General features: G+C 46.1%; 1 protein-coding gene across 1 annotated transcript; it reads right to left on the bottom strand.

The window, feature by feature from the left end:
- Positions 1-1,601: 1,601 nt before the first annotated feature.
- On the bottom strand, positions 1,602-23,600 carry gsc (goosecoid). Its single transcript, XM_070877597.1, has 3 exons — positions 23,258-23,600; positions 16,740-16,999; positions 1,602-1,769 (listed from the first exon to the last, which is right to left on the bottom strand). Exons 1-3 carry the CDS (start codon positions 23,598-23,600, stop codon positions 1,602-1,604), a joined length of 771 nt encoding a protein of 256 aa, XP_070733698.1.
- Between the last annotated feature and the right edge of the window lie 628 nt (positions 23,601-24,228).

Consider the following 24,228-nt stretch of genomic DNA (forward strand, 5'->3'; position numbering starts at 1 on the left):
ATCTGGACTAAAAATCTAGTATCAATAATACTATTGGATTGTCGGGAAAAAAACCCATCTGGTTCACTAATGCCCTTTCGGGAAGGAAATCTACTGCCCTTAACCGGTCTGGCCTATATGTGACTCCAGATCCACAGCAATGTGGTTGACTCTTAACTGCCCTCTACGGTGTAAGATGGCAGCTCACCACCACCTCCTCATGGGCAATTAGGGGCGGGCAATAAATGCTGGCCTTGCCAGCAAAGCCCCACATCCCACAAATGAATAATAAAATAAAAACTCTTGCACCTCCTGGCTCCACAGGATGGGACTGGAGTCACATATAGGCCCAGGACCAGACCGGGTAAGGACGGCAAGTTTCCTTCCCTGAAGGACATTAGTGAACCAGTTGGGTTTCTAACAACAATTCGGCAGATTCAAGGCCACTGTCAGCGAGTCCAGGTTTTTAGAAAATAAATCCAAATTCACAAACTGCCGGCGGTGGGATTTGAACTCGCGTTCGAGCTGGATCATTAGTCCAGGCCTGGGGATTACTCGTCCAGTAACATCACCACAGCACAACAGTACCACTTCAAACCAAACAGCCACGCGCTCACCATGAGCAATGCCCTGGGATCTGGAACGCTCCACCTGTAAAGGTGGTGAAAGCTGATCCCATAATTCATTTTAAGAGGGAGTTGGATGGGTGCTCGAGGCTGAGGAACTTACCGGGCTAGGGGCAATAAGTGGGGGGCGATGGGGGGTGGCAGATAGGACTAAGCACGCGTGCTCTTTCACAGAGCCAGCTCAGGCTCGACGGGCCGAATGGCCTCCTTCTGCGCTGTAAGTTTATGAGATCGGCCTACCTGCGTTAAATTAGCATCTGGCTTGTTTGTCCGACTCTGCGTAGTATGAAGTTAGTTCCGGAGATGAGGGGGTTGACTTATGAAGAAAGGTTGAGGAGATTGGGTCTCTACTCATTGGAATTCAGAAGATTGAGAGCTGATCTTATCGAAATGTATAAGATTATGAGGGGGCTTGACAAGGTGGATGCAGAGAGGATGTTTCCACTGCTGGGGGAGACTAGAACTAGGGGACATAATCTTAGAATAAGGGGCCGCCCATTTAAAACTGATATGAGGAGAAATTTCTTCTCTCGGAGGATTGTAAATCTGTGGAATTCGCTGCCTCAGAGAGCTGTGGAAGCTGGGTCATTGAATAAATTTAAGACAGAGGTAGACAGTTTTTGAACTGATAAGGGAATAGGGGGTTATGGGGAGCGGGCAGGGAAGTGGAGCTGAGTCCATGATCAGATCAGCCATGATCTTATTAAATGGCGGAGCAGGCTCGAGGGGCCGTATGGCCTACTCCTGCTTCTATTTCTTATGTTCTTATGTTAACAAAGCAACACTGTGTCACACCTGAGTAACCATCTCAAATACGTTTTTTTTATTCATTTAGAAAAAAGACAGGCACACATACGCACACGCACATATATATAATATGTATATATACAGTATTTACAACATCCCCAATATCCACGAGATGGACAATGTGCAAGATTCCAGCCGCAGCGTGAGCTGAGGTGTGGATTGAACGCTTCTTGCAGTCAGCCCCGGTTATCAGCTGTCAGAGTCCAGCTCACTTTCCTGGGTTGCCGCTATCGCATCTCCGGAAGGCTTTATCGTCGGGGTGCTTTTCGAAGTTTTGTTCCACTTCTGGGAGTCCGACTCCTCTGACGACGATCTCTTCTGCCTCCTCCATTTGGCGCGGCGGTTTTTGAACCAGACCTGGGCAGGCAAAAAAAATTAGAGAGAGAGAGCGAAAGATCATTTCTGGGCACCACACTTTAGCAAAGGATTTCAAGGGACTTGTGCACGCACAATCCAGGCTGACACCCACCAGTCCCAGTACTGAGGGAGTGCTGCACTGTCGGGGGTGCCGTCTTTCGAATGAGACGTTAAATCGAGGCCCCGTCTTCTCTCTCAGATGCAGGCAAAAGATTCCACAGCCACTATTTTGAAGAAGAGCAGGGAGTTCCCCATGCCAATATTTATCCCTCAAACAACATCAGTAAAACAGATTATCTGGTCATTACATAGAAACATAGAAATTTACTGCGCAGAAGGAGGCCACATTGGAGTTTGCTGTGCACAAATTGGCTGCCCTGTTTCCTACGTTACGACAGTGACTACACTTCAAAAAGTACTTCATTGGCTGTGAAGCGCTTTGGGACGTCCGGAGGTTGTGAAAGGTGCTATAGAAATGCAAGTCTTTCTTTTCTTCAAGGCCTTGGAGATGGTGCAGAGGAGATTTACTGGAATGGTACCAGGGATGATGGACTTCAGTTACGTGGATAAACTGGAGAAGCTGGGGTTGTTCTCCTTAGAGCAGAGAAGGTTGAGAGGAGATTTAATAGAAGTGTTCAAAATGATGAAGAGTTTTGATGGAGTAGATCGGGAGAAACTGTTTCCAGTGGCCGATGGGTGGGTAACCAGAGGACACAGATTTAAGGTGATTGGCAAAAGAACCACGGGGGCGATGAGGAATTTTTTAAAGCAGCGAGTTATTGTGATCTGGAACGTGCTGCCTGAAAGGGCGGTGGGAGCAGATTCAAGAGTTCAAGGGAATTGGATAAATACTTGAAAAGGAGAAAGCAGGCAAGTGGGACTAACTGGATCGCTCTTACAAAGAGTCTGCACAGGCACGAATGGCCTCTTTCTGTACTATATGATTCTTATTCTATGATTTATCCATCATACATGAAAGAGAATTTAGCGACCGGAGCAGATGAAATCTACTGCAAAAGGAGATTTAAAGCATGTTGTCATTTGGGTGGAACGTTCTGAACTTTGTCTCGAAGTTTCAACAAGTGAGATGATCTAAGCCTAAGGCACCAGCTGGGCTTTTCCAATGGTATAGTTCTCTTCCAAGTTACACACCATCCTGACTTGGAAATATATCGTCATTCCTTCATCGTCACTGGGATAAAATCCTGCAACTCCCTCCCTAACAGCACTGTGGGAGCACCTTCACCACACGGACTGCAGCGGTTCAAGAAGGTGGCTCACCAACACCTTCTCAAGGGGCAATTAGGGATGGGCAATAAATGCTGGGCTTGCCAGCAAAGCCGACATCGATGAATGAATTTTTAAAAAAAGGACAGCAGTGAGATCAGTTAACTCAACACGGTCCGTGCACTGAACCCGGGACCTCCTGGTCTCTCTACTCACTGGGCAAATTCACTGAGCCACTAGGGGAAGCCCCATTATGTTTCGCTAAATAAGAATTTTTGGACTAGAAAATTGCCCGATATCCACAAATAAGAGAGCAGACCCACTCATCCACCTTCTCACACTATCCCGGAATCTCTCCTATGACCCCAGTTACATTGTCCACTTTACTGTCCCTGGTAACTAACTCCACAACATTATTACCATTCCAATTCCTTCTGATTTCGCTCTTAAACCCAGATTTTAACTTGTGTCCCCGATAATCAAAGCCTTCACCACAGAATTAACATAACCGGATTCATACACAGAGCAGGCAACATCACTGAAATCAAATATCCGGGTAAGGAAATTTATCCGGATTACAATTTTGCACCTGAATAATGATACAATCAGCTCATGGTCTACAGGGCTATAGTAATACCCGCCCTCCTGTAAGAATCAGAGGAATGGACAATATACAGAAGACACCTCAAGTCACTGGAGATATATCACCAACAATGTCTCCGCAAGATCTTGCAAATCCCCTGGGAGGACAGGTGCACCAACATCAGTGTCCTCGCCCAGGCTAACATCCCCAGCATTAAAGCACTGACCACACTCCATCAGCTTCGCTAGCAGGCCACAAAATTCGCAAGCCAGACACGAGGCTCCCTAAGCAATTGCTCTATGCGGTGCTTCTTCACGGCAAACGAGCCAAAGGTGGGCAGTGGAAACATCACAAGGACACCCTCAAAGCCTCTCTGGTAAAGTGCAACATCACCACTGACACCTGGGAGACCCTGGCCGAGACCGCCCTAGGTGGAGAAAGTGCATCTGGGAGGGCGTTGAGCTTTTCGAATCTCAATGCCGCGAGCGTGAAGAGGTCAGGCGCAGGCAGCGGAAGGAGCGTGCGGCAAATCAGTCCCACCAGCCACCGCCCCCTACCCCCACTTCCCCCGACGAATGTCTGTCAGGATCTGTGACAGGGTCTGTGGCTCTCGCATTGGACTGTTCAGCCAACAAAGGACTCACTTTAGGAGTGGAAGCAAGTCTTCCTCGATTCCGAGGGATTGCCTATGATGATGATGGTACAATTAGTTCTGTTACACACATAGTCAGTGCTGGGTCACTCAGATGTACACACAATTTGTAATAAATACATTAAGAGCAAGAGGATAACTAGAGAAAAATTAGAGACCATAAAGGTAATCTGTGTGTGGAGGTGGAAGACGTGGGTATGGTCCTTAATGAATATTTTGCGTCTGTTTTCACAAAAGAGAGGGACAATGCAGACATTGCAATGAGGGAGGAGGAGTGTGAAATATTAGATGAAATAAATATAGTTAGAGAGGAAGTATTAAGGAGTTTAGCATCTTTGAAAGGGATTAAATCCCCAGGCCCAAATTGAATGTATCCCAGGCTGTTAAGGGAAGCAAGAGAGGAAATAACAGAGGCTCTGATCATCATTTTCCAATCCTCTCTGGCTACACGTGTGGTGCCGGAGGACTGGAGGACTGCTAACGTGGTACCTTTGTTTAAAAAGGGAGAAAGGGATAGACCGAGTGATTATAGGCCATTCCAACTAACCTCGGTGTGGGAAAATTCTTGGGAAAAATCCTGAGGATCAGGATAAATCTTAATTTAGAAAGACATGAATTAATCAAGGACAGTTAGCACGGATTTGTTAAGGGAAGGTCATGTCTGACTAACTTGATTGAATTTGTTGAGGTAACCAGGAGGGCCGATGAGGGCAGTGCGTATGATGTAGTGTATATTGATTTTAGAAAAGCTTTTGATAAGGTCCCACATGGCAGACTAGTCATGAAAGTAAAAGCCCATGGGATCCAGGGCAAAGTGGCAAGTTGGATCCAAAATTGGCACAGAGGCAGGAAGCAAAGGGTAATGTTTGATGGGTGTTTTTGTGACTGGAAGGCTGTATCCAGTGGGGTTCCGCAGGGCTCAGTACTAGGTCCCTTGCTTTTTGTGGGGTATATCAATGATTCAGACTTCAATGTAGGGGATATGATCAAAAGTTTGCAGCTGAGACAAAAATTGGCTGTGTGGCTGATAATGAAGAAGAAAGCTGTAAACTGCAGGAAGATATCAATGAACTGAACATGAACAGTGGCAAATGGAATTCGATCCAGAGAAATGTGAGGTAATGCATTTGGGGAGGGTTAACAAGGCAAGGGAATACACATTAAATGGTAGGACACTGAGAAGTGCAGAGGAACAAAGAGATCTTGGAGTGCATGTCCACCGATCCCTGAAGGTAGCAGGACAAGTAGATAAGGTGGTTAAGAAGGAATACTTGCCTTTATTAGCCGAGGCATAGAATACAAGAGCAGGGAGGTTATGCTTGAACTGTATAAAAGACTAGTTAGGCCACAGCTGGAGTAAGGTGCACAGTTCTGGTCACAACATTTCAGGAAGGATGTGATTGCACCAGAGAGGGTACAGAGGAAATTTACGAGGCTGTTGCCAGGACTGGAGAATTTTAGCGATGAGAAAAGATTGGATAGGCTGGGGTTGTTTTCTATGGAACAGAGGAGGCTGAGGGGAGACCTTATTGAGGTCCCCTATTTAAAAAAGGAGGCAAACAAAAAGCAGGAAACTATAGACCAGTTAGCCTAACATCTGTGGTTTGGAAAATGTTGGACTCCATTATTAAAGAAGCAGTAGCAGGACATTTGGAAAAGCAAAATTTAGTCAGGCAGAGTCAGCATGGATTTATGAAGGGGAAGTCATGTTTGACAAATTTGCTGGAATTCTTTGAGGATGTAACGAACAGGGTGGATAAAGGGGAGCCAGTGGATGTGGTGTATTTGGACTTCCAGAAGGCATTTGACAAGGTGCCACATAAAAGGTTACTGCACAAGATAAAAGTTCACAGGGTTGGGGTTATTATATTAGTATGGATAGAGGACTGGCTAACTAACAGAGAACAAAGAGTTGGGATAAATGGTTCATTCTGGTTGGCAACCAGTAACTAGTGGGGTGCCGCAGAGACTATTTACAATCTATATTAACGACTTGGAAGAAGGGACAGAGTGTAACGTAGCCAAGTTTCCTGATGATACAAAGATGGGAGGAAAAGCAATGTGTGAGGAGGACACAAAAATTCTGCAAAAGGACATAGACAGGCTAAGTGAGTGCTCAAAAATTTGGCAGACATCAGAAAGTGTGAGGTCATGCAATTTGGCAGAAAAAAATCAAAGAGCAAGTTATTATTTAAATGGAGAAAGATTGCGAAGTGCTGCAGTACAGCAGGACCTGGGGTACTTGTGCATGAAACACAAAAGGATAGTATGCAGGTACAATAAGTGATCAGGTATCTTGGTATCTTGGCCTTTATTGCAAAGGGGATGGAGTATAAAAGCAGGGAAGTCTTGCTACAGCTATATAAAATATTGGTGAGGCCACACCTGGAATACTACGAGCAGTTTTGATTTCCATATTTACGAAAGGATATACTTGCTTTGGAGGCAGTTCAGAGAAGATTCACTAGGTTGATTCTGGAGATGAGGGGGTTGATTTATGAGGAAAGGTTGAGTAGGTTGGGCCTCTACTCATTGGAATTCAGAAGAATGAGAGGTGATTTTATCAAAACGTATAAGATTATGAGAGGGCTTGACAAGGTGGATGCAGAGAGGATGTTTCCACTGATGGAGGAGACTAGAACTAGAGGGCATGATCTTCGAATAAGGGTCCGCCCATTTAAAACAGAGATGAGGAGAAATTTCTTCTCTCAGAGGGTTGTAAATCTGTGGAATTCGCTGCTTCAGAGAACTGTGGAAGCTGGGACATTGAATAAATTTAAGACAGAAATAGACAGTTTCTTAAACGATAAGGGGATAGGGGGTTATGGGGAGCGGGCGGGGAAGTGGAGCTGAGTCCATGATCAGATCAGCCATGATCTTATTGAATGGCGGAGCAGGCTCGAGGGGCCATATGGCCTACTCCTGTTCCTATTTCTTATGTTCTTATGAGGTGTATAAAATTATGAGGGGCTTAGGATAGGAAGGACCTATTTCCCTTAGCAGAGGAGTCATAGAATTTAAGTAATTGGTAGGAGGTTTAGAGGGGATTTAAGGGGAAATTTCTTCTCCCAGATGATGGTGGGGGTCTGGAACTCACTGCCTGAAAGGGTGGTAGAGGTAGAAACCCTCACTACATTTAAAAAGTACTTGGATGTGCACTTGAAGTGTCGTAACCTAGAAGGCTACGGACTGAGAGATGGAAAGTGGGATTAGGCTGGATAGCTCTTTGTCGGCCGGCACAAACACGATGAGCTGAAATGGTCTTCTTCTGCTGTAAATTTCTATGATTCTATGATCCTGTTACACACAGTCAGTGTTGGGGCACTCAGTCCTTTCCCGCACCATTAAGTCTGGTGTCCCCCAAGAATCTATCTTTGGCCCCCTCCTATTTCTCATCTACATGTTGCCCCTTGGCGACATCATCCGAAATCACAGCATCAGTTTCCACATGTACACTGATGGCACCCAGCTCTACCTCACCACCACTTCTCTCGACCTCTCCACGGTCTCTAAATTGTCAGACTACTTGTCCGACATCCAGTTCTGGATGAGCAGAAATGTTCTCCACTTAAATATTGGGAAGACCGAAGTCATTATTTTTGATCCCCGCCACAAACTCCGTTCCCTGGCCACTGACTCCATCCCTCTCCCCAACATCTGTCTGAGGCTGAACCAGACTGTTCGCTATCTTGGTGTCATATTTGACCCTGAGCTGAGCTTCCAACCACATATCCGCGGCATAACTAAGACCGCCTATTTCCACCTCTGTTACATCGCCCATCTCTGCATGTGCCTCAGCTCTTCTGCTCCTAAAACCCTCATCCTTGTCTTTGTTATCTTTAGACTTGACTATTCCAACGCACTCCTGGCTGGCCTCCCACATTTTCTCTACGTAAATTTGAGGTCATCCAAAACTCGGCTGCCCATGTCGTAACTCGCACCAAGTTCCGCTCACTCACTCAACCCTGTGCTCACTGACCTACATTGGCTTCCGGTTGAGCAACGCCACGATTTCCAATCCTCATACTTATTTTCAAAATCCCTCCATGGCCTCGCCCCTCCCTGTCTCTGTAATCTCCTCCAGCCCCACAACCCCTACGAGTTGTCTGCGCTCCTCTAATTCTGCCCTCTTGAGCATACCTGATTATAATCACTGAACCATTGGCGGCCGTGCCTTCGGTTGCCTGGGCCCCAAGCTCTGGAACTCCCTGCCTAAACCTCTCCGCCTCTCTACCTCTCTCTCCTCTTTTAAGATGCTCCCTAAAACCTACCTGTTTGACCAAGCTTCTGGTCACCTGCCCTAATTTCTCGTTATGTGGCTCGGTCTCAAATTTTTTTGTCTTATAATACTCCTGTGAAGCGCCTGGGAACGTTTTACTACACGAAAGATGCTATATAAATATAAGTTGTTGTTACACACGTAGTGCTGGGACACTCAGTCCTGTTATAATTTTCTCATTCTAAAGTGCTGTGTGGATGAAAATCCCAGTGTTATTTTGGAATTTGATTACTGAGATAAGAATCTGACTTTGGAATTGACTTTATTTGAAATCTTCCCACTTTAACACCCCTAAGGGTTCCTAAAGTCTGGGAATTGTCTGGGTTTTGCTTGATGTGTTTATGAAAAATAAGGTTATTGTTCTTTAAATGAACTGTGCAAGTGAATCACTTCCTCCCACATGGGAAAACCGTTTGACCCTCACCCAATCTCAACACAACCCACAATCGGCTGAGAAATCCAACATTCAAACTGAGCCCCAACCCGTATCATTCTTGCTCTGAATAATTGTTCGACCAGGATACTACTCCTGGCTCTGTGTTTGATTTGTTTTCTTGACATAGGTTTACTCCCTCTTCTCTCTGGGAGATTTTGAAAGAAACCTCTATTAAAATTCCCTCACTTTTGAAGTATGGTCACTGTTGTAATGTAGGAAATGCGACAGCCAATTTGAGCACAGCCTGCTCCCACAAACAGCACTGAGGTAATAACCAGTTCATCTGAGGGGCAAAAATTGGCCACGAGAACTCCTTCTATTTCTTCTAAATACTTCCAGGGGATATTTTACATTCACCTGAGGGGCCTCAGTTTTACATCTCATCCGACAGACGGCACACTCCGACAGTGCAGCACTCCCTGGGTACTGCACTGGAGTGTCAGCCTAGATTTAGGTGCTCAAGTATCTGAGAGTGGGACTTGAACCCACAACCTTCTGACTCCGAGTTAGGGAGCACTACCCACTGAGCTACAATGACACCCTGTCTCCTTGCCTTCTCTTGCATGATGGAATCTTGGGACGCCTCATTCCCTTGAAACCATCTTCCTCCGCTCCTTGTTCAAGACTTTCCAATTTGGCTTCTGCCCCACCCACAACAGTGAGACTGCACTGGGAAAAATCACAAATAAGAATCTGTGTGACTACAAGCGTGACTGATTGTTGACCACTCCAACCAGCTCTAGTGCCCTGATTTATATTCCACCAAGACTTCAGAAAGAAAGGATCAGGAACGACTGAACAGGCTGGGGCCCTTTTCTCGATAGAGAAGAAGGCTGAAGGGTGCCCGAATAGAGGTGTTAAGATTCTGAAAGGTTTTGATAGGGTAGGCATAGAGAAGATGGAGACCAGAACTAGGGGCCATAAATATATGATAGTCACTAATAAATCCAATAGGGAATTCAGGAGCAACTTCTTTACCCAGAGAGTGGTGAGAATGTGGAACTCGCTGCCACAGGGAATGGTTGAGGCGAATAACAGATGCATTTAAGGTGAAGCTAAATAAGTACATGAGGGAGAAAGGAATAGCAGGATTTGCTGATGGGGTTACATGAAGTAGGGTGGGAAAAGGCTTATGTGGAGCATAAACACCGACACGGACAAGTTGGGCTGAATGGCCTGTTTCTGTGCTGTTAATTCTATGTAAGGAGAAGGCAAGAAGTTAACATTTTCTAGAGAGAAGGAGGAGAGTACTAGAGTGAGAAAAGAGATCCAAAAATAGAGAGAAAAGTATCCCGCTGGGCAAATATTCAATCATTGCTTTAGCTCATAGAAACATAGAAATTTAAATCGCAGAAGGAGGCCATTTCAGCCCATCGTGTCCGCGCCGGCCGACAAAGAGCCGCACGGCCCTTGGTCAATAGCCCTAAAGATTACATATAAACCTATGAACAATGAAGGAAAGGTAAAGAGCACCCAGCCCAACCAGTCTGCCCCACACAACTGCGACACCCCTTACACTGAAACATTCTACACTCCACCCCAACCGGAGCCAAGTGATCTCCTGGGAGAGGCAAAAACCAGATGAAAACCCAGGCCAATTGGGGAAAGAATGTGGGAAAATTCCTCTCCGACCCATCCAGGCGATCGACACTAGTCGAGGCGATCACCCTGGCTGTATTCTATTCCCTGAAGTACTTACCATCGTATCTGCACCAGCCAGCAAGAGGTTATCCAGTCTAATCCCAATTACCAGCTCTAGGTCCGTAACCCTGCAGGTTACGGCACTTCAAGTGCCCATCCAGGCACCTTTTAAATGTGGTGAGGGTTTCTGCATCCACCACCCTTCCAGGGCAGTGAGTTTCAGACCCCTACAACCTTCTGCGTGAAGAAGCACCCCCCGTCAAATCCCCTCTGAACCTTCCACCAAACACCTTAAAGCTACACCCCCTCATTTAGAATGATGTAAGCTAACATGGCGGCTGCAGATCTCTGAGTTGTCCCGCTGGGAACAATCTCGCCACTGAGTCAAAACATTGTGTGATTCAAGCTGCACTGCAGGATTTGAGCGCATAATCTAGGCCGGCACTTCAGTGGAGTATTGCAGGAGTGCTGCACTGTCAGAGGTGCCGTCTTTCAGATCAGCCTGTTCGGATAGATGTAAAAGTCTCGCGGCATGGCATTTTTTTTCGAAGAACTTTTGTGAGTTCTCTCGGTGGCCCAGCCAACATTTGTCTCTCATGCAACACTCCCAGAACAGGTTTCCTGGCCAGTTATCAGACTTGATTTTGGCAGGATCTGGCTGTGCACAAACTGTCCAGCCAAATTTGCCGACAGAACAACATTTCAAAGGCGAAGAAGTGCATTGGGACATCCTGAAGATGTGACAGACACAGTCAATTGCAAGTTTTTTTTTTTGCTTTATTTTTAAATTCTGGTTTGTGCAGAAGCAGTATTTGAATATTGATTGTGTGGTGCGATGGACAGGAGACAAGGGAACACTCCCGGGATTGCACTTGATGCCATTTCTATGTACAATTAAAAATAAAGCACAGAACCAATCTCAGGAGACTCACGCAAACCATCATCGGGGGGGAGCTGATTTGGTCGCTGTGTGTAGTGGACCCAGAAGAGACGAGGGCCCAGGGGCAGCACGGACCAGCCCACACTGCGATATGTGTGCGTACTGTGTCCATGCAGCAGAGCTGGTCTCCAGTCATTCTGATTAATCCTTGCCACTGGACCAAGACCTAGCTCTGTCAAGCCTGTGTGGTGGCTGGTGTGCAACCACGCATTAAAAAAATCCCGCACAGGCATCTTCCACCCCTGGAGTTCAGGACTGGAACATCGCGTCCTCCATTGAAACATCTGTGAACTCATCCCTTTTGGTGAGGCACGTCATCCTCGTTCGAGGGACTGCCTATGATGATGATGATAGTAGTGGGAGCACTTAGGATATAGGCACACGTACCAGATTGGTAATCAGGGAGTGGGAATTTGTGGGTTAACAATAAACTAATTGTGAACAGCTTTAAAATCCAGGATTTTATCAGTGAAGATTGACAAAAACTTTACTGACTGTAACTGTAACATAAATCTTACTTAACCAGTCCTGTATATAACTATCCCATCACACACTGGGTAAGAAACATAACCAGACCTGTATATAACAGATCTACAGTTCAATCGCTGGATTAGGTACATAATCAGAACTCTATACAATAGACCCACTGTCCCAGCACTCACTGGGAATGGTGCGTAACCAAACCTGTATACAACAGACCTGTCCCACCCGCTACATAAGGTACAACACCAGATCTGTATAGAACAGAACTGCTGCTCTGTTAATATCTGGATAAGGTTTGTAACCTCACCAGTAAACAGCACACCCCTAGTCCGAGTACTGATTGGGTAAAGTATATAACCAGATCTATATATAATGAATCTACTGTCTCCTCATTGGTCGGGTAATATATATAAACAGACCAGTATATGATAAGACAATGGATTATGGAGACCATTTGGTTCATCTTAATTCAACCATTCAGAAGCACTCCAAAGCCCCTTCATTTCAGAATCCATTTGTCACTTAATGATTCCGGGGTTTTCATCTCCACCACTCTATCCAGGAGTCAGTTCCGTGTGTTGGTAGCTCTTTGTATGAAGGAAGAAAATCCTGATAGCAGTCCTGAATTTATCTTTTGCTCGCTTGAATCCGTGTCTCCTTGTCCTAATTCTGGCAATTTACATCAGTTGCCTTTTCCAAACCCACATCGCTACAAGATCACCTCTCGGATCCCTCCATCCGGGGTTGAAGAGTGCAACATTCTCAAGTCTTTCCTCAAAACTCAAACCTTGAATGCGAGGGATCGGTTTCATGGCTCTTCTCTGCATTGCCCCGGTGCCTGAATGTCCCCCTTGGCGTCTCAGAGACCAGAATGGGACACAGTGCACAAGATGAGCACTGTAGAGTTTGATCACAACCTCCTCATGTTTTGGCTCAGAAACTCAACTTCCTGTGTACTTGGTTGATCTCTTTCAACTTCCTCCTTAGCTATTTTGGCACTGCTCCCAAGGTCCATGCATCAACCATTCATCCCTTCCTACGTGCAGTACTTTACACTCATCTGCATTCAATCTCATCATCCGTTGATCTTCCCACAAATATATTTTGTCTGACTCACTCTACTTTCTCCAATTCCATTGTCCCTCCCAGTCTGGCATCATTAGTGAATCTGATCATTTTGCATTTACTTTCTAAGTCCAGGTTGTTTATGTAACGTAGAAATAGTCATGGTCCCTGTAATGTATTTGCTTCATGGTTTTTTTGCTTATGAATTCATAGCAACACATTGCTATTAAGAATTAGTTAGTTTATTAACAAAGGTTTAACAATCACACTACACATTACCAGTTCATCCACTAGGCTCACAACTGCATAGCTCATCATGGATGACGTAGACCCAACTGACTGGGGTTTTATTGAGTCTTGTGAACATCACGTGACTGGCTAAGCCACTCACAATGCAACAGCTCTACAACTATTTTTAAAGTTGAACAATAAACTAAGTGCCCTCTGATTAAAGGAGGGGCACTAAAATCGACAAAATAAACCAATTAAACTTTGGACGTTAATGGATCAAATTAAAATTTGGTTGCCGGGGGTGATGATGCACTCCAGTCCCTCCGGTGCCCACCTCTCACGGAAGGCAGCGAGCGTACCGGTAGACACCGCATGGTCCATCTCCAGGGACACCCTGGCTCGGATGGAACCGCGGAGGAGAGGCAGGCAGTCGGGCTGAATGACCCCCTCGACCGCCCGCTGCCTGGACCAACTGATGGCCACCTTGGCCATGCCCAGGAGCAGTCCTACGAGGAGGCCTTCTGACTTGCCTGCTCTCCTCGCATAGGGTTCCCAAAAATCAGGAGCGTGGGACTGAAGTGCAACCAGAATTTGAGGAGCAGCCCCTTCAAATAATGGAAGAGGGGCTGCAACCTCACACACTCAACATAGACGCGGAACATGGATTCCTCTAGACCGCAGAAACTATAGACGCAACAGCTCTTCAAACTTGTGAGCATACGCACGGATGCATACATTATAGTCTCTGTATGATGCTCTGAGGCATCCACAATACTTGCCCCCTAACATAACTCTAATGAACACAACTTGTTTTCTACCCTGCAGCCAATCTCATATCCATTCCCAGCATTTACCCACAGCATCAACCAATAGATGATCATGTGGGAACATTGTTAAATATCTTTTGGAAGTCCAGGTACATCAGGTTGTAGGGCCTCCCATTCCATCACTGACTGGATAAAGTACAAAATCAGAGCTGTATATAACACCACATCAACACTGGATGGGCAGCTAGTCTTTATTTGTCCTGACACGGAGATTACTAATAAGAAAACTTTGGTTATTGAAACTTTCCCACAAATGTTCCGACTGCACTTTGAAAGACATTTAGCAGACACATGGCGAGATTGCGAAAAATATCACCAATTCAGCATAGCATGCAGGGGTGCATTTTACAAATACATGCTCACAACAGAGAGCACATGTCGGGAGCGTAGAAAATTCCTGGGCATGTCCCCATGATATCCCAACATGAGCTCTGGGTTAACAAGGCTCCATAGTGGGATCGCACATTGATAAAATGTACCTTATGGAATGATAGAAATGATAGCCTGTGTTGTTGCTAGCTCCCGATGGCCTAGCTCTTTCCCCACACACCAGGTTTATTCGATGGGGCTGGAATAGTGGATTTAAACAATCCTGCTTCCCTATAGATTGACACTGGGGCTTAGAGGGTTAAATTATGAGGACTGGTTGCATAAACTTGCGTTGAGTTTAGAAGATTGAGGGGTGATCTGATCGAGATATTGATAATGTTAAAAGAATTTGACAGGGTAGATACGGAGAAATGATTTCCCCCGGTGGGGGAATCTAGAACACTGCATCACCAGCCAAACAATTCTCAGAAGAACATCAGAACATAAGAATTAGGAGCAGGAGTAGGTCATTCGGCCCCTCGAGCCTGCTCCGCCATTTAATAAGATCATGGCTGATCTTCTACCTCAACCCCACTTTTCACATAATTGCAAGCTTTTTCTCTCCATTACTCTATCTGGAAGTCTGTTCTACATTGACTATTCTCTATATGAAGAGGAATTTGTCTGTCATCTGTCAGGATCTATGCTCCAGCTACGAATTGGGAAAAAAAATCTCTCTTTTACTCAAATGAACACAGGAACAGGAGCAGGTCATTCAGCCCCTCGAGCCTGCTCCACCATTTAATTGGCTGATCTATACGTCAACTCCATTTACCCACCTCAGCACCTTATTTCTATTGATACCTTTAGAACCTAGTCGACCAACGGTCTTGATTACAGTTTTAGGTGATCACATGTTACAACTCTCCAGTCTTCTGATTAATTTAAACGGGTAACTATTACTTTAGTGACTCAATAGGTATCTCTCTTGCCTCTGAGTCGGAGGACTGTGGCTTCACTGTCCCACTCCAGAGACTTGTACATAAGAACGTAAGAACATAAGAAATAGGAACACGATTAGGCCATACGGCCTCTCGAGCCTGTTCCACCATTTAATACGATCATGGCTGATCCGATCATGGACTCAGGTCCACTTCCCTGCCCCTCCCCATAACCCCTTAATCCTTTATCGTTTAAGAAGCTGTCTATCTCTGTCTTAAATTTATTCAATGTCCCAGCTTCCACAGCTCTCTGAGGCAGCGAATTCCACAGATTTACAACCCTCCGAGAGAAGAAATTTCTCCTCATCTCAGTTTTAAATCGGCGGCCCCTTATTCTAAGATCATGCCCCTTAGTTCTAGTCTCCCCCATCGGTAGAAACATCCTCTCTGCATCCACTTTGTCAAGCCCCCTCATAATCTTATACGTTTCGATAAGATTACCTCTCATTCTTCTGAATTCCAATGAGTAGAGGCCCAACCTACTCAACCTTTCCTCATAAGTCTACCCTCTCATCTCCGGAATCAAGCTAGTGAACCTTCTCTGAACTGCCTCCAAAGCAAGTATATCCTTTCGTACACATAATCCAGGTTGACGCTCCCAGTGCAGTACTGAGGGAGCGCTGCACTGTTGGAGGTATCATATTTCAGATAGCATGTTAAACTGAGACCCCATCTGCCCTCCCAGGTGGATGTACACAATCCTGTGGCTCAATCTCGAAGAAGAGCGGGGGAGTTCACACCAGTGCCCTGGCCAATATTTATCTCTCAACCAACATCACTAAAAAAAACCCAGATTATCTGGTCATTGTCACATTGCTGTTTGTGGGAGATGGCTGTGTGCGAAATTGGCTGCCGCGTTTCCGACATTACAACAGTGACTACACTTCAAAATTAGCTATAAAGCGCTTTGGGGCGTTTTGAGGGAATGAAGGTGTCATGTGTGTACATGCTGTTTAGCCACCAGATGGTGTCATTGTTGGAGGCCACTGAGCAACACACACAGGGTAATGCTCCAGTATAAAAGGCCAGCCATTTTGGAGTCAGGCACTTTGGGCCCAAATAAAGCAGAAGCAAGGCTGTACCTTGCTTATTTAAACAGTACTCAGTTTGAACCTTGATTGCATACATAGCCGAAGGCATAGATGAGAGTTTCAGCAGCAGACGAGCTGAGGTAGGGGCGCAGACAGTCAGAGTTATGGAGCTGGAAGTAGGTGATCTTTAGTGGCTGTGGGGTCGGAAGCCCCAGCTCGGGGTCAGGTGTTGGGCGCTATATAAACGCAAGTATTTTTCTTTTACCTCCACTTTCTCCTCTCGGAGATGGACTCTCCGGGCCAGCTGTTCCCTGGTGCCCACGTCTGGATACTTGGTTTCCTGAAAGAGGCTCTCCAAAGCTTCCAGCTGCTCGTCTGTGAAGATGGTCCTGTGGCGTCTCTTCCTTCGGCAGTGGAGCTGGTTCAGCAGCTGGAGCTCGGTGCGGGACAGAGCTCCCAGACTCACATAGGGCAGCACCTGGGGAGCAACCGGGGACAGGTAGGCTGACGTGGCCCCTTCCAACCCTTTCAAAACAGTAAAAAGAAAAAAACTATCAGCTTCTGCTCATCTTACATCTAGCCGATAAACAACAAAGCTGAACATTATGAAATCGCGGCGTGAAGAACATAAGAAATAGGAGTAGAAGTAGGCCATTCGGCCCCTCGAGCTTGTTCCACCATTCAATAAGATCATGGCTGATCTGATCACGGACTCAGCTCCACTTCCCTGCCTGCTCCCCATAACCTTTTACCCCCTTTACACTCAAATATCTGTCTATCTCCGCCTTAAATATATTCAATGACCCAGCCTCCACAACTCTCTGAGGCAGAGAATTCCACAGATTTACTACGCTTTGGGGGAAGAAATTCCTCCTCATCACAGTTTTAACTGGCCGGCCCCTTATTCTAAGACAATGTCCCCTAGTTTTAGTTTCCCCTGTGAGCGGAAATATCCTCTCTACAGGAGTGATGGGTGAATATGGGTCTTGGGGCAAGTTAGGACATGGGCAGCAGAGTTTTGGATGAGCTCAAGTTTACAGAGGGTGCAAGGTGGGAGGCCGACCAGGAGAGCATTAGAATAGTCCAGTCTAGAGGTAATGAAAACATGGATGAGAGTTTCAGTAGCAGACGGGCTGAGGCAGGGGCGGAGGTGGGTTGATGTTACACAGCTGGAAGTAGGTGTTCTTGGTGATGGAGGGGGATATGGGGTCGGAAGCTCAGCTCAGGTGACCAGGGAGAGGGATAGCATCGGTAGCTAGGGAACGGAGTTTGAGGCGGGGGCCAAAGACAATGGCTTCAGTCTTTCATAGGAACATAGAAAATAGTTGCAGGAGTAGGCCATTCGGCCCTTCGAGCCTGCACCACCATTCAATATGATCATGGCTGGTCATGCAACTTCAGTACACCATTCCTGCCTTCTCTCCATACCTCCTGATCCCTTTAGCTGTACGGGCCATATCTAACTCCCTTTTCAATATATCCAACGAAATGGACTCAACAACTTTCTGTGGTAGAGAATTCCACAGGTTCACAATTCTCTGGGTAAAAAAGTTTCTCCTCATCTCGGTCCTAAAATCATTAAATCGAGGAAATTTCTGCTCATCCAGAACTGGATGTCGGACAAGCAGCGTGACAAATCAGGGACAGTGGAAGGGTGGAGAGAGGTGGAGGTGAGGTAAGAGCTGGGTTGAGTTTCATTGTATTGCCTGGGTGTGAAAGTGGCGAGGCAGCTAGATCATTCATTGGGGGGGTCACTGCCCGATTTGCAGTCCAGGGAAATGACAAGTTAGGATGTTTCTATAATGGGCGGCTGATCCACAATGCCAAGAGCCGAGCGGCAAATATATCCCATCGATGCATTACAGGAACTCGCCCCATCTCCTCCCTGTGCATTTACTCTGCAACTGTATGGTATGGAGGGGTTTGTGCCTTACACCAGCACAAACCGGTAGTGCCAGCTCGGAGTCAGGACCCGGCACATGTTCAGAGTTAAGTGGGGTAAGTATAGACACTCAGAACTGCAAACTGAGGCCGTGTACCTTCCTGTGTTTAACCGTATTAGGCTATGAGGAATGATTGGATAGGCTGGGGTTATTTTCTTTGGAACAGAGGAGGCTGAGGGGTGACTTAATTGAGGTGTATAAAATTATGAGGGGTCTAAATAGAGTGGATAGGTTGCACCTATTCCCTTAGAAGAGGGGTCAATAACCAGGGGGCATAGATTTAAAATAATTGGTAGAAGGATTAGAGGGGAGTTGAGGAAAAAAAATTTCACCCAGAGGATGGTGGGGGTCTGGAACTCACTGCTTGAAAGGGTGGTGGAGACCCACATCGCATTTAAAAAGTAATTGAAGTGCCGTAAGCTGCAGGGCTACGGACCTAGACCTGGAAAGTGGGATTAGGCTGGATAGTTCTTGGTCAGCCGGCGTGGACACGATGGGCTGAAATGGCCTCCTTCCGTGCTGTAAAGTTCTATGATTCTGCGATTCTGTGAAGCTTATTGCATTGTACTAGAGTGTGGTATGATTTGTAATGTGGGATTATTGCTGTAAATTGCCAGGTTAATGGTAATAAATTATGGTGGTGTTCGTGTTCCCAGAATGGCAAGTTAACAGCACTGTGATACTCCGGGGTTACTGCTGCACTAATGCTGATTCTACCCTCTGCTTAGCACTGTTATTGTAACATTAACCTCACAGTGTATGAGCTGAGAACTATTAAAAGTTGCCTGGCCACAGGACAGACATTCCCTGTTCCTGCAGGCAGTCCGAGAGTCAGCACAGCTTTACTGTCACTAAGTACTTTCAGTGCTTTTCTGAATGTGAATGTCGCTGGGTTATGTTTTTTTCCCCCACTCTCTCGGAACGGTGTGACACAGAACGGCCATGCCCTCTTCAGACTGGAGGGGCTCCATATAGAAGTTCTGATTGTACTGGGGAGGGTACAGAGGAGATTTACGAGGATGTTGCCTGGACTGGAGAATTTTAGCTCTGAGGAAAGATTGGATAGGCTGGGGGTGTTTTTTTTGGAACAGAGGAGGCTGAGGGGAGATTGAATTGAGGTGGATACAATTATGAGGGACCTAGATAGCATGGCTAGGAAGGACCTATTTTCCTTAGCAGAGAGGTTAATAACCAGGGGGCATAGATTTATCGTATTGGTAGGAGGATTAGAGGGGAGTGGAGGAAAACTTTATTCACCCAGAGGATGGTGGGGGTCTGGAACTCACTGCCTGAAAGCATGGCAGAGGCAGGAACCCTCATCGCATTTAAAAAGTACTTGGATGTGCACTTAAAGTGCCGTAACCTACAGGGCTACGGACCAAGAGCTGGAAAGTGTGATTAGGCTGGATAGCTCTTTTCCGGCCGGCATGGACACGATGGGCCTCATTCTGTGTCTTAACTTTCTATGATTCTAGATTCTCCTGGGGATTAGCTCTCACCACAGTCTCCCAAACAAATACCCTTGCCAATCATTTGTGTGGAACCTTCTCAAAGTCCATATAGACAACATCCATATCAACCTTATTAGTGTCCTCCTCAAAAATGTCAACTACATTAGTCACCTTTTGGAAAGCCATGCTGACTTTTACTGACCAGCTCATATTTATTCAAATGCTCAGTCACTCTGTCCCTAATGACAGATTCCAGTCACTTCCCCAAAACTGACATTAGACTGACAGATCTGATTTCTCTCAGCGACCCTCCTTAACTAATGGAGTGACTTTAACAAAGTTCTAATCTAACAGCACAATTCCCAAATCAAGAGAGCTTTGAACGATTATGACTAATGCTTCTGCAATGCCCTCATCTACTTGTTTTAATACCCTGGTGTGGAAACTATCACATTCTGGAGATTAAAGTCCCAGTATTTTCTCCATTGCTATTTTGTTATTTATATTGAATCCAATAAATTCCGCCCATTCATTTATTTTTTATTTTTCCTTCTATTTCTGGTATTTTATCCTCTTCCTCTATTGTGAAAACAGATACAAAGTGCTCATTTAATAAATCTACCATTACCTTATTGCCAAATACAGTGTCACCTGTGTCTGTCGTTAATGGGCCCACCTCTCCCACGGCCATTGTCTTTCTCTTAATATATTCATAAAAGCTTTCACTCTTAGCCTTTATATTACATCCAAGTCTTTTTTATTTCCCTTTTTACAACTTGTAATATTTGCTTTGTGTCCCTCTGTTGCTTTCTATGTTAATCTGGATTACCACTTTCCTTGGCATTTGCGTAGGCCACTACCTTTAGTTTTATATTCGGTCTTGCCTCATATGTTGACCATGGTTGCTTGACTGTACAAGTGGAACTTTTGCTCTTATGGAATACGTATTGGTCTTATATTGTACTAGATTAGTCATCCTTAGCAAAGCCGTGCTGGTGGCTGTATTATAGGAAGGACATGATTGCACTAGAGAGGGTGCAGAGGAGATTTACTCGGATACTGCCTGGAATGGAGAATCTTAGTTATGAGGACAGATTGGATCGGCTGAGTTTGTTCTCATTGGAACAGAGGAGGTTGAGAGAAGACCTCATCGAGGTGTACAAAATATTGAGGGGCCTAGAAAAAGTGGATAGTAAGGGTCTATTTCCATTGGTGAAAGGGTCTATACGAGCGGCCATAGTTTTAAGGTGGTTGGTGGAAGGTTTAGAGGGGATTTGAGGGGGGGCTTCTTTACGCAGAGGGTTGTGGGGATCTGGAACTCGCTGCCTGGAAGAGTGGTGGATGCAGAAACCCGCAACACTTTTAAGAGATGGTTGGATGGGTACTTGAAGTGCAGTAACCTGCAAGGTTACGGACCTAGAGCTGGTAATTGGGATTAGACTGGATGACCTTTTGTTGGACGGTGCAGATATAATGTAAGTACTGCAGGGAATAGAACACGGCCAGGGTGATCTCCTGGACTAGTGTCGATCGACTGCATGGGTTGGAGAGGAATTTTCCCAGATTCTTTCTCCCTAAATTGGCCTGGGTTTTTATCTGGTTTTTGCCTCTCCCAGTAGATCACATGGCTCCGGTTGGGGTGGAGTGTAGAATGTTTCAGTATAAGGGGTGTCACAGTTGTGAGGTGGACTGGTTGGGCTGGGTGCTCTTTCCCTTTCCGTCATTGTTCATAGGTTTATATGTAACCTTTAGGGCTGCTGACTGAGGGCTCTTTGTCGGCCGGCACGAACACAATGGGCCGGAGATAGCTGTAAATTTCTATGTTTCTATGTTTCTTGCTGATCAGCTCATATTTATTCGAGTGCTCAGTCACTCTGTCCCTAATGACAGATTCCAGCCGTTTCCCCACAACTGACGCTAGTTTGACAGACCTGATTTCTCTCTCCGACCCTCCTTAAATAATGGAGTGACTTTAACAAAAGTACTTATTTGAATACCTCCCACTGTGTTTTTCTATAGGTTTACGTGTTGACGGATCAGCCCAGTTTAACCTGATCTGTTTATGTCTGCAAATCAGCCTTACCTCGGCTTGTGCGAGATCATTCTCCTTCTCGAACTTAATGTCAAACTCTATCGTGTTATGTTCACTGTCCGCCAGTTGCTCCCTTGCTGTCAGATTATTAACTAATCCCGGCTTCTTCCTCATTATTAAATCTAATATTGCTTGTTGCCTTGTCAGTTCTAAAATAATTATTGTTTCAGAAACAATATACTCTATACTCTAGCTCCCCACCCTGGAGGGGGCATCTCTCCACTTCCTCCATCCCCCAAATAATTTCCCATCCCAGTCTCTCCCAGTTGATCAGCTCCCATCTCATTGAAACATAACGTTCTTACAGGGCTTGACAGGGGAGATGCAGGGAGGATGTTTCCCCAGGCTGGGAAGTCTAGAACCAGGGGTCACAGTTTCAGAGGGGTCAACAACCAGGTTTAAAATAATTGGGGGAAGTTATAGAGGGAATTTGAGGGGAAATTTCTTCACCCAGAGGGTGATGGGGGTCTGGAACTCACTGCCTGAAAGGGTGGTAGAGGCAGAAACCCTCACTACATTTAAAAAGTACTTGGATGTGCACTTGAAGTGCCGTAACCTACAGGGCTATGGACCAAGAGCTGGAAAGTGAGATTGGACTGGGTAGCTCTTAGTCGGCCGGCGCGGACTCGATGGGCCGAAATGGCCTCCTTCCGTGCAGTAAATTTCTATGATTCGAGGTTGGCCATTTCGGACTGAGATGAGGAGAAATTTCTTCACTCAGAATGTTGTGAATCTATGGAATTCTCTGCCCCCAGAGAGTTGTGGAGGCTCAGTTGTTGAGTATATTCACGACAGAGATCGTTAAGATTTTTGGACTCTGGGGATATGGGAAGAGTGCGGGGAGAGGAGTTGAGGCAGAAGATCAGCCATGATCTCATTGGATGGTGGAGCAGGCTCGAGGGGCCAAATGGCCTACTGCTGCTCCTAATTCTTGGGTTCTTATCGTTTACCTCGAGTGAAAGAGTCGGGACATAGGAACAGGAGCAGGCCATTCAGCCCATGGAGACTGTTCCGCCAAGAACTGACGGAGATTGAATATAAAGGGTGGGAATACCGGGCTGTGGGTTAAAGCTACTCCCGAGTGTTAAATCCAACGCTGCAATATCCTGGCAATTTACAACTGAGACAGGAAAGCTCACCCGCAAACCATTCTATTTAGACATATTTGTTTTTTAAACTTTCCCCAAACAATCAAAACACATTTACAAATAATGCCATTTAAACGGCGCCAGCGCCCTTGTCTTGTCTCGACACTTTAGCCACATGTCGAGGGTACATTTTATCAAGACGCAGTTACCTGGAGGGATGCAGGAGCAGTGCTGGGTGGCCAGTGGTTGGCAGGTGGGCACGGCGCCGCAGCAAGATGCCCTGGGCGAACCGGGCACGTAGTAATAATTGTAACCCATCCGCGAGCCGCCGACTGACAGGTTGGGGTGTTGCGGTGGTGGAGGAGGAGGCGGCGGCGGAGGCGGAGGCGCCGGAGAGTACAGCCCCAGGTAGTCTGCGCTGGCACACAGCGAGTCGCCGCCGGCGATGCCAGGGTAGGTTGGCAGCGGGGCGCTGTGAAGGGACGCCGAATCCTTGCAGCGAGACCTGCCTCCCGATAAAATACTGTCGATGCTGAACATCCCAGCCGGCATTACCAACATCAGCTGCAAGGCTGCGAGGAAAGGAATATATTTCAATTGAAAATAAACAAACAAAAAAAAAGTTAAACCGACTTTGCCCCCAAAATAAAAACAGAATTGCACAGAGATAAATTGGCACAGACTCGGCAGCAGAAAGTTAACTGTAGTTTGGAAGGCAAGCGACAAGGAGCTCGAATCCTTACACCTCTCTCTCCACGATCCCCAGCTCAGTTCAGCACACCAGGCCTATCACAGCAGTTATATACACAGCCCACGTCATTCAGGCTTTTTCCCCCCCAACTCTTTGCTTATGTAATTGGGAAGGGAAAACAAGACTTTTTTTTTCTATAGCCCCCCCTCCCCTCCCCTCTATCACACACACACACACAAAGGAGACCCAGTCTGCAATCTCTGCACTGTGGATTAAAGAAATGAAATCTAATCTTTCCCTCCACCCCCCCGCCATTAGCTTTAAGACTTTGTAATCTGATTTTAAATCGATCCCCCCCTCCTCCTCCCAGCAGCAGCTAATTGTACCGACTAATCCGATTAGTGGGATTGTGGCAAGGGTCGATTGGCAGACCCTCCCCAGCCCTGGTGGATGAACCATTAGCGCGGATGTCCATGTTTAAATGCGGGT

Source organism: Pristiophorus japonicus, chromosome 4 (genome assembly GCF_044704955.1).
Source record: "Pristiophorus japonicus isolate sPriJap1 chromosome 4, sPriJap1.hap1, whole genome shotgun sequence".
In the NCBI taxonomy this organism is placed as follows: Eukaryota; Metazoa; Chordata; class Chondrichthyes; family Pristiophoridae; genus Pristiophorus; species Pristiophorus japonicus.